This window comes from Oryctolagus cuniculus, chromosome 3, assembly GCF_051225735.1.
Source record: "Oryctolagus cuniculus isolate XC-2025 breed Fujian yellow rabbit chromosome 3, ASM5122573v1, whole genome shotgun sequence".
In the NCBI taxonomy this organism is placed as follows: Eukaryota; Metazoa; Chordata; class Mammalia; order Lagomorpha; family Leporidae; genus Oryctolagus; species Oryctolagus cuniculus.
This window is the reverse complement of record NC_142869.1, coordinates 180328843-180339610: the sequence shown is the minus strand read 5'-3', so window position 1 is coordinate 180339610 and position 10768 is coordinate 180328843. Positions and strand designations below refer to the sequence as shown.

Sequence of the window (10768 nt, the reverse complement as noted above, 5' to 3'; positions counted from 1 at the left end):
AGCCCGCTGGGCTCCTAAGGAAGGTCACGGGCGCGGCTCTTTTGCCGGGCCTGCTTCACCTTGAACTTTGCCGTGACCTGAGCCCACAGGAGCTGCAGCATGGGGCCCCTGCCGCGCAGCCTGGAGCTCTTCTACGATGTGCTGTCCCCCTACTCCTGGCTGGGCTTCGAGGTGACCCGCGGAAGCCCCTCGGCAAGGCCTGGGGGGCGAGGGCACAGGGAGGGGTCCCGGCCGCAGTGCGCTGTTGTGCAGGGTAGAGCCCGGTCCCAAGATGAGCCTTTGCTTCCTGAGAGGATATAGTTCCCCACGGTGCAGCTCCAGCGGATGGAGGGGTCCAGCCACCCCTGGCCCCGCTGGCAGCATTGGGGTCAGGAGCATGGGAAGCGCCCGCCGGCGCCTGGGTCCTGGAGTGCGTTTCCAGGAGTGCATGGAGGGTTGCAGGGCGCCCCGGGGACCGGGCCCCGCGCGTGGGGCCTCAGCGGATCGGCTGCCATCGCCGGCCCTTCAGTCTTGGCCTGACCCGCTGGCCCTCCTCGCGCCACAGGTGCTGTGCCGGTATCAGAAGCTCTGGAATGTGCAGCTGCAGCTGCGGCCCAGCTTCCTTGGAGGGATCCTGAAAGACAGCGGTAGGAAGAGGCCTTTGGGGAGCGGGCCTGGGACCGGGTGGAGATCTGTGTCTCAGAGAAGCTGTCCTCAACTGGTCTTTCAGTGGCACCTCAGCCAGTCATTTGTCCTCTGCCTGAGACCCAGGACGGGTCCCTCCACGCCTGGGACCCCTAGGTCTTCTCTCACCGGGGCACCCACCTGTCCCCTGCCAGGAAACCTGCCTCCAGCCGAGATTCCCCGCAAAACACAGTACATGAGAAGCGACCTTCAGCGCCTGCAGCAGCTGTTCCAGGTTCCCGTCCGATTCCCAAAGGATTTCTCTGGGCTTGTTGGAAAAGGTGAACAGAGTGGGATGCGGGCTGACACTCACGTTGAGGGCAGAGAAGTGAAGAGAACGAAGTGCAGGAATTGGGGGCCTGGGACAGCCTTCCTTGGAGCACAGTTGGGGAGCTTCAGGCCCCCAGCTGGGTGGGCAAAGGGTAAAAGGAGGGGAGGAGGAGCAGGGCGAGTTGGGTAGGAGAACCGCGGGTGAGAGGCTGCAGGTGATTGTCTGGGGCAGTGTCAGAAGCGGGAAAAGGGAGGCCCTCCATCAGGACACAAGAGAGGAGCTCTCACCATGAATGGCTGTATTCCACAGGAAGTCTGTCTGCCATGCGATTCCTCACTGCCGTGAACGCCGAACAGCCAGAGATGCTGAAGAAAGTATCCAGGGAATTGTGGATGCGCATCTGGTCCCGGGTGAAGGCTTGACTCTGCAGTCCACCCTCCAGGCCCTCCCTGTCCACACCCCTTTCCTGCTGAGTGTTCTCTCCTTCCCAGGATGAAGATATCACGGAGCCCCAGAGCATCCTGGCTGTGAGTGTCCCATACCCACACCCACTGCTGTTGCTGGATTGAGGTCACTCGGTATTTAGGGGTGAAGAGAACCCATAGATAGATTTGAGAGCACACCAAAGAGATCATTTTCTTTGGGAGAAAGGATGAATGTGTTTGAAGAAATTACTGAAAAGCTGGAACTAAGGATTCTCAGAAGAATAGTTCATGATTGATCTCAGAATAGTTCATGATTGAAAAGGCAGGTGCACAAGAAACAATGTGTGGGTAGGATTTATTTGATAAAAGAAGTAAATGAGAGGTGATAAACAATGAGAGCTTCCGATGGGGACAGATAGAGAATTCACGAGTGTCTGAAGCCGCAAACACAACGTCACTAATACATGCGGACTGGAAAGCAGGAGCTAAAAACAAAACAAAATGAGATAACTGATTCCAAAATGATACACAAGCTGAGTGAGAACACATGGAAAGAACTCTGGAGGCAGCCAAAAACATGAGCATAAAGGCTGGGTTTTCATATGGGATTAAGTCAGGCAATGCATTACAATATTTGTCTTCCAGTTTACAATAAAATACTTGAGGCACATTCAATTTCAATATACAAAATGTCACATCACATGAAAAAATGTGATCCATGTACAAAAACAGGCTAATACATCTTTAGTGTCTCTACTCCTGCAAACTATATATGTGATTTTTAGCCTTCTTTTTTTCTTTACTGAGTATTCAACAATCATTTGCCATGCCATTTTTAACTCTTTGAAGGTATAGTTCTCCATTCTACATGGCCTTTCATTCTGGCCTTATTTTTGTGTCCCTGACCATTCTCTTTATCCATTGTTGAATGCTTGGTCTGGGACACGATCCTCATTTAGCCAGGTCAGTGGCAGTGCCTCACTGGCATGGACTGCATGGCTGCGTGCATCCCCTTCCGGGTCTAGGATGTCAGGTTGCAGAGGCTGTGTGTTAGCCTCACCCCCTCATAAAGTCTGATGCAAACATTCTAGAAAAGAATGCATGGCGGGATTTTCAAAATTGTCCAAGAAGGTTCTCATGAGAACCATTGAGCCCCAAGTAGCAACAAGCCCTAATGAAGCCTGGTCATTCCCTGGAAGCCAGGCAGTGGCTGCAGCCTTGTGGATCCTTGTGAGGTCCCAGGATAGTTCCTGGGATGAGAGCCCAACCCTTAGTTCAGACAGCATGAGAGACTACAGAATTCTAAAATAGGAAACGCAAGTGCCCTGGGCTTGAATTCTGGGGACCTGGCTTCTAGCATTGGCTCTGCTAAAGACAGGCTCTGTACCTCTGAACAAGAAACGTGTCCCCTCCCACTGTAGGCATTTGTGAAAGGAAGCGGTCAGGCTATGTTCCCCAGGACCCCCACATTCAGTTTCTGTGAGTGACTCACCCTCTGCTGCATCCACTCATTTGAAGGTTTGGGCTAAAGGAAGAGATCCACACTTGTGGCAGATGAGGGCATTGCCAAGAATACTTTAGTGCAGAGATGGAAACCCCCGAGTTTTCTCCAGAGCTCCAGGCCCCACAACGCTGACATGGCTGTCCTCCCACCACCTGCCCTCAGGCTGCAGAGAGGGCTGGTATGTCTGCAGAGGACGCCCGAGCACTGCTAGAGAAGACAGCCACACCGCAGGTGAAGAACCAGCTCAGGGAGACCACGGAGGCAGCCTGCAGATACGGGGTGAGCAGCTGTGTGTCTTCCCAACCCGCACCCTGAAGACAGAGACAGACTCTCTGGCTGTGTCCCGCTTTCCTGTCCAAAAGGCCCCTTCCCAGCCTGCGTCTCCCTGTGTCTTCCCGGACGCCCCTCCTCTTCCCCCTTCTTCTGCCTGAGCCTAGGGGGAGGAAGGGAAAGGGTTAGATGGTGAGGGAAGCATAACACATCTGAGACTTAGACACAGAAGTTGCACCTGAGGCCATGGAGCCTCGTATCAGTCACCTCTGGCTGCTTTGCTTCTGTGAGCCCAGACAGTACTTGTCTGGAAGGCTTCAGCCCCAACCCTATAGCACCTGCTCCATCGTCTTCCTCCCTGCACTGTAACTGCTTTCTGCAGGCCTTTGGGCTACCTATCACCGTGGCTCACGTGGATGGCCAGACCCACATGTTATTTGGCTCTGACCGCATGGAGTTACTGGCGCACCTGCTGGGTAAGTTAAAAGTTCCACACCTAACTAACTGTGATCCCAGTCCCACCCCTGTTATTCCATGTGAACAGAAGAAGAGGTTCAGAGCAAAAAGAATGTCCTTGCAATTCCAACAACATGGTCTTGTACAGGCATGCTGCTCAAAGCTGAATGTGGAGGGATGCCCCTCCCCAGCCTCCATCCCATCTGAGAAAAGGAGGCCTCTGGTGTTGAAGCCAGCAGGGCTCTTCCTAGAAAGCCATGGCCCCTTGGGCCACCCTGTGCTGTCAGCACACCTAAGAATCGTGTGCGGACTAATGTGAATTTCTTCATCCAGGAGAGAAGTGGATGGGCCCTGTGCCTCCAGCCCTGAATGCCTGACTTTGAGACTGCCCTGGGGAAACTCCTGTTCAGAAGTGCAGAGCTTCTACTGAACCACTCCTCCACTATGGTACTGGGATCGGGTTTCTCTGTCGGTTGGAGGTATCTCCTGTGGCCTTGGGGATTCACATCCCCACTTCCCTCAGGGGTGCCAGGAAGGGCATCTACCAGGAATACAGCCTGATGGAGAATGGTATGGTTGTTCCTCAAAGAATTTAAAACAGAACTACTGAATTATCCACTCGGATTCTATGTCCAAAAGAAATACGAAATCCAAAAGTATGTGAAAAAGATACCTGCACTGTCATGATCGTCTCAGTGTCAGCCAAATTGTGGAAACAGTTTAAGTGTCCACCTGTCCATGAATGATAAAGTAAATGTGGAAGGGCCGGCACCACGGCTCACTAGGCTAATCCTCCGCCTGTGGCCCAGGCACCCAGGGTTTTAGCCCCGGTTGGGGGGCCAGTTCTGTCCTGGTTACTCCTCTTCCAGTCCAGCTCTCTGCTGTGGCCCGGGAGCGCAGTGGAGGATGGCCCAAGTGCTTGGGCCCTGCACCCGCATGGGAGACCAGGAGGAAGCACCTGGCTCCTGGCTTCGGATCGGCACAGCGCACCAGCCACAGCACACGGGCCATGGCAGCCATGGGGGTGAACCAATGGAAAAGGAAGACCTTTCTCTCTCTCTCTCTCTCTCTCACTGTCTAACTCTGCCTGTCAAAAAAAAAAAAAATAAAGAAAAAGAAAGAAAGAAAATGTGGTATATATACTTGTGGCATGAGTTTCAAAACTTTTCTGGGGGCTGGCATTGTGGCACAGTGGATAAAGCTGCCACATGTGATGCTGGTGTCCCAATGTGGGCCCAGGACCGAGTCCTGGCTGCTCCGCTTCCAATCTAGCTCTGCTGATTAGCCTGGGAAGGCAGTGAAGATGGCCAAGCATTTGGGCCCCCGCACCCACATGGGAGACCTGGAATGAAGCTCCTGGCTCCAGTCTCGCCCAGCCCTTGCTGTATTGTGGCCATTTGGGCAGTGAACCAGCGGATTGAAGACCTCTTCGTCTCTCCCTTTGTTTCTCTCTAACTCTTCGTTTCAAGTAAATAAAATAAATCTTAAAAAGCCTTTTTTTCTGCACTGTGATAAACTTTATTTTTTAATCCGTATTCTCCACAAAATTTATACAAACTTAATATTATTCAGTCTTAAAGAAGAAAAATTATGTCATTTGTGACAACATGATGAACCTTAATTTAATGAACCTTTAATTTAAAAAAAAGAAGATACCAAAGTGTATAAACCAAAAGGTCTCATTTATATGTATAATCTAAAAGAGTAGAACTTAACACAAATAGTAAATATAATTTCCAAATGCTGACATGGTGAGATGTTGCTCAAAGCAAATAAAGTTACAGTTACAATAATACAGTTGAGAAATCTGCACATCGTGGTAACTGTAGTTAATGTCTATTTTTAAATCACCGAAAGAACAGCTATCAAATATTAGTAATACATAAATATGACATGTAAATGAGGTTCAGAATGAAAGTAAAAGTCCAAGTGGAAGGCAGGGTTTGGGGGTCCATTGTTTTCCTTCTCCGAGGAGTCAGTCTTTCAAACTGATTCCTAGGTACAAGTGTAAGTGAACGCAGGAAGAGTAGTGACTCAGACCTGCGGAAGAATGGAGTAGAGAGGCTGGAAAGCCAGCTGGTTCGTGCTCCTGACTCATCTCCTGCCATCAGCCCTGGCCTAGAGAGCCCCTCCAGTAACTGGGGAAAACTAAGCCCATGTTCAAGGGTGTGACTGAGTAGCTGTATCATCCTGGAAAAGACGAAAAATGGTGTTTGGGGCAGGGAAAGAGAATTGAGGGAGATCGGGGATCATAAGATCTGAGTCATTGACTCAGTATCCACCAATTGCCCATAAATGATATGACAAGCATTTACTGCCTGCTCCTTGTGTCATACTGAGATGTGAGCAAACCTTACTCTCCCATGACGCACTTCCAATCCCCACCTTCCCAGCAGTCTCCCCTCCCCAGAGTGTAATTTTAACTACCAATTTCTGTATGGTAGTTAAGGTTTCTTGTTATCCCTGCCTTTTTTTTTTTTAAGAAGTTGAGATATCTTTTTTTTTTTTTAAGATTTCTTTATTTATTGGAAAGTCAGAGTTAGACAGGGGAGAGGCAAATGGCCGCAATGGCCAGAGCTGTGCCAATCCAAAGCCAGGAGCCAGGAGCTTTTTCGGGGTCTCCCACTCGGGCGCAGGGGCCCAAACTCTTGGGCCATCTTCTACTGCTTTCCCAGGCCATAGCAGGGAGCTGGAGCAGAAGTGGAGCAGCCAGGACTAGAACCAGCACCCATGTGGGATGCCGGCGCTTACCAGGGCTTTAACCCGCTGCACCACAGTGCCAGCCCCTACCTCTGCCTTCTTTCAAGAGATCAACTCCATCTCACACCCTGTGTTGTTCCCCACCCCAGCTCCTGTATTCTTCCCCAGGTTTGGAAGCCAGTGGGCCACACCTGAAGAACCAGTATGTGGGCCGGCGCTGTGGCCCAGCGGGTTAAAGCCCTGGCCTGAAGAGCCAGTATCCCATATGGGCGCCACTTCTAGTCCCAGCTGCTCTGCTTCCTGCCCAGCTCTCTGCTGTGGCCTGCAAAATCAGTAGAAGATGGCCCAAGTGCTTGGGCCCCTGTACCCTTGTGGGAGACCCGGAAGAAGCCCCTGGTTCCTGGCCCGGATTGGTGCAGCTCCGGCCGTTGCAGCCATCTGTGGAGTGAATCAGATGTTTCTACCTCTCTCTGTAACTCTATCTTCCAAATAAATAAAATGAATCTTTAAAAAATAAAAGAGCCATTATGGAGAAGCTCATCTCTGCCTACTACCCACCCCCCGCCCCCCGCCGCACCCCAGCCCACCTAAGATATAAAAGGGCCCAGCCTGCTGGGTCGAGGCCTCTGCCCTGTGTTTGGTCTGTGAGTATGATGGCAGTTGGTCAACCTCTGCGGATTTACTTTCTCTGAATAAACTGGGTCTGGCTGTGAGTTTGTATCTGTCTCCTCTCTGTTCTGCACTCTTTTTCCTAACATTTTGGTGCCCTGTGTGAGGAGGCACCAATCTGCCCTCTTTTCCTAGTGGTATCGCTCTCTTATTAAAGTTTTTCTAATTGGTATTACAGGTAGCAGGAAAGTCTGTACTCCTAGATTTATAGTTTTTCCATAAGTCCCTCAAGTACTCTACTGGTTTCTTTTTAAAAACATTTGAATATTTGGCCCATTTAAAGTTGTTCCAAGTGCAAAGTCTAAGGTATGGGTCCAACTACATTTTGTTGAAATCTCCCAGTTCTCTCAATACCATCTCTTACTGAATTGAAATGCAATTCACTTTTTAAAGATTTCTTTGTTTGAAAGGCAGAGTCACACATAGTTAGAGGGACAAAGAGAGAGAGAGAGTGAGAAAGAGAGAGAGAGAGAGAGAGAGAGAGAGAGAGAGAATCTTCCACCTACTGGTTCACTCCCCAAATGGCCACAAGGGCCAGGGCTGGGCCAGGCAAAACCAGGAACCTAGAACTCCCTTTGCATTTCCCACATGGGTGGCAGGGGCCCAAGCACTTAGGCCATCATCTGCTGCTTTCCCAGGCACATTAGCAGGGAGCTGGATTAGAAGTAGAGGAGCCAAAACTCTACCTGGAGCTCATATAGAATGCAAGCGTTGTAGATGATGGCTTAAGCCACTGTGCCACTATGTCAGCCCCAAAAAGCAATTCATTTTTAAATGAGTTCTAAATGATCATTTATTTAATCACTTGTCAATCATTAACTCCAAATTGCATGATTAAAGTTCGACTTGTTGAGGTTTCACGTGCAGATGATATGACTGGCTCATCTACGAAAGATGAGTATTTGGCTTTCGTTCACCACTCTTTCTCTCCCTCCTCCAATTCTGTCATGTTGAGTTCCTCTGCTGAGTCCTTCAGCTGCTTTAAATAATTTACTTACACCATGGTTTCTTGGTTCAACTGTTCTAATCAATATTTAGGTTAAATTAAACAAGCAGGAGCTATTGGCCTGAGGTTGTCTCAGTATGTTCAGTTCTTGCAAAATGAGCTGCAATCTAACTTAGTGTATGAAAAAACTGAACTTTACCTTAGGAGTCTCTTTTTCCTAAAAGAGCCAGGTGTCAATGACAAGGAGCCAGACTTCAGCCAATCACAGACGTTCCACTGATGAGCCCATGTCCAAATAAGGTAGACGCCACCTCTTGTCAGCCAAGCTGTTTCTGTATTTGACTTTCCTGTTCTGTCTATAAACACGCACTGCCCACTTTGTGGAGGAGCTTTGTGAACTTTCTCTGGTGAGGAGTGCTTCTCAGTTTTGCATCCTTCTTTGCTCCAATGAAATATTCCATTTAATTTGTCTATACAGATTTTCTTTAAACACTAGATATCCCCTCGTCAATATGAATTTAATCACACATAGTAGTGTATATATTTTCGTTGTTGTTCCCACTCTATATTATCCACAACAGTACCCCACATAGTAATAATAGTAATAATAATGCCATATGGAGGTAGGGTATATAGACTTAGACCAATGTCCTATGATAGGTAAAATGTCCCTGATTCCACACTGATATAAATAACAGACTGAGTAAGTAAATAAATGAGAAGAAAGGATAACTCTCCTTTCATAATAATTCCAATGATCTTTTTAAAAAGATTTATTTTTTATTTGAAAGGCAGAATTACAGAGAAAGGGAGACACACACACACAGACACACACACACAGAAAGAAAGAGAGAGAGAGAGAGAGAGAGAGAGAGAGAGGGAGATCTTCCTTCTCAAATGGTTGCAAGAGCCAGGCCTGGACCAGGCCAAAGCCAGGAGCCAAGAGATTCAACAGGGTCTCCCATATGGGTGCTGAGGCCCAAGAACCTGGGCCACCCTCAGCTGCTTTCCCAGGCATATCAATGGGGAGCTGGATTAGAAGTGAAGCAGCCAGGACATGAACCAGCACCCATATGGGATACAGATGTTGCAGGCAGTGGCTTAACCCACTATGATACAATGCCAGCCCCAAGAGTTCCAACAATTAAATGTAGAAGAAATGAAAGAAATAGAAAATTGGGGCCGGCGCTGTGGCGCAGCGGGATAAAACCCTGGCCTGAAGCACCAGCATCCCATATGGGTGCCGGTTCTAGTGCCAGCTGCTCCTCTTCTCATCCAGCTCTCTGCTATGGTCTGGGATAGCAGAAGAAGATGGCCCAAGTCCTTGGGCCCCTGCACCCATGTGGGAGACTTGGAAGAAGCTCCTGGCTCCTGGCTTCGGATCGGCGTAGCTCCAGCCATTGTGGCCATCTGGGGAGTGAACCAGCAGATGGAAGACCTCTCTCTGTCTCTACCTCTTTCTGTAACTCTGTCTTTCAAATAAATAAAATAAATCTTAAAAAAAGAAGAAATAGAAAATCATTGAATCTCACAGTCACAATGGCTGAAGGCAAGATCCACTGCTGGATGCTATAATTGTTGGTGAATGTTGAAGCCGTGGATTATTTGCAAAGCTATAAACATCTCTTAATTGCTGTGGTGTTTTAACACATGACCAGTCCTTTCATGTTCTACCCTTCAGAAGGTGAATTGACTCTCTCCAACTCCCCATCCTCACCCTGCACTGAGTAACCCCAAAGAATAGAGTGTGGAAAGGGAGAAATGGTGACTCTGGTGTAAACAAGGAGGTAGTCGGCAAGGAGAGCTGAGGTCCCCATACCCTCCTTGAAGCCCCACCTGTGCTACTCAAACTCTCCCCTCCCCATCCCCAATTCGACTTCATTCCTCCCTCCCCTGGCATGCAGCATAAAATCACAGTTTTGGAGAAACTATCACTCAGAACCAGCACCAGCCAAAAATAACCAGCACGGCTGCTGACTGCATCCCTGAGATGACCTTCAGTTAACAATGTCATTATGATAAAATTACCATAGCTGACACTCCTATTCCCATAATACACCTGATACCATGACACTTCTGAGATTGGCAAAGGGAGGCGGGCAGAGAAATAGGTGATACTCAGATTCCATCCCCAAACCCTGCCTCCTATGAATATGCAATTAAACTCAGCCCCAGACAGCACCCCCAATATCTCTAGATCACACACAGAGATGACCTTGAACATTTTTGAGTAGAGCTTACCTTCTAGCATGCCCAAACTTTCTCTGGAATGGGTACTTACGCTTTGCATGCAAATAAACATTGTTCCTCTGCTAACTTTACCAAAGTCTCCTCCTTGAATTTCTTGTTGTGAAGGAGAACAAACCCTGGATCCGGCCATTGGATGACACCTTGACCCAGCAACCCCACCACAAGTTGACAGTGGAGAAACTTGACAGTCATTCCTCCACCTGAACCAAGGGATCAAAGTTAACATCACCAGCGACTGCCCTTTGCTATGATGTGAGGAGAAGCTCATTCCACCTCTGGGATACTCTTCCTGAAAAGCCATAACTCCACAGGCCAGCGCTGTGGCACGGAAGATTAAAGCCCTGGCCTGCAGCGCTGGCATCCCATATGGGCACTGGTTCAAGTCCCAGCTGCTCCACTTCAGCTCCAGCTCTCTGCTATGGCCTGGGAAAGCAGTAGAAGACGGCCCAAGTCTGCACCCGTGTGGGAAACCTGAAAGGAGCTCCTGGCTTTGGATCTGCCCAGCTCATCTGGGGAGTGAACCAGCAGATGGAAGATCCCTCTCTGTCTCTACCTCTCTCTGTAACTCTATCTTTCAAATAAATAAAATAAATCTTTACGAAAAAAAAAAAAAA

General features: G+C 48.9%; 1 protein-coding gene across 3 annotated transcripts; it reads left to right on the top strand.

Moving 5' to 3' along the window:
• Window positions 1-10768, top strand: LOC138843259 (glutathione S-transferase kappa 1). 3 transcript variants are annotated; one of them, XR_016231811.1, is made up of 9 exons: window positions 1-171; window positions 545-626; window positions 819-944; window positions 1244-1344; window positions 1426-1461; window positions 3026-3142; window positions 3516-3609; window positions 3923-4036; window positions 10260-10768. XR_016231811.1 is itself a non-coding variant. In XM_070071383.2 (8 exons), exons 1-8 carry the CDS (start codon window positions 100-102, stop codon window positions 3964-3966), a joined length of 672 nt encoding a protein of 223 aa, XP_069927484.1. In that variant the 5' UTR covers window positions 1-99; the 3' UTR covers window positions 3967-4718. The 3 variants fall into 3 exon arrangements, 1 of the variants encoding a protein (XP_069927484.1); XR_016231812.1 differs by lacking the exon at window positions 10260-10768 and adding an exon at window positions 9184-9422; XM_070071383.2 differs by lacking the exon at window positions 10260-10768 and having other exon boundaries at window positions 3923-4718.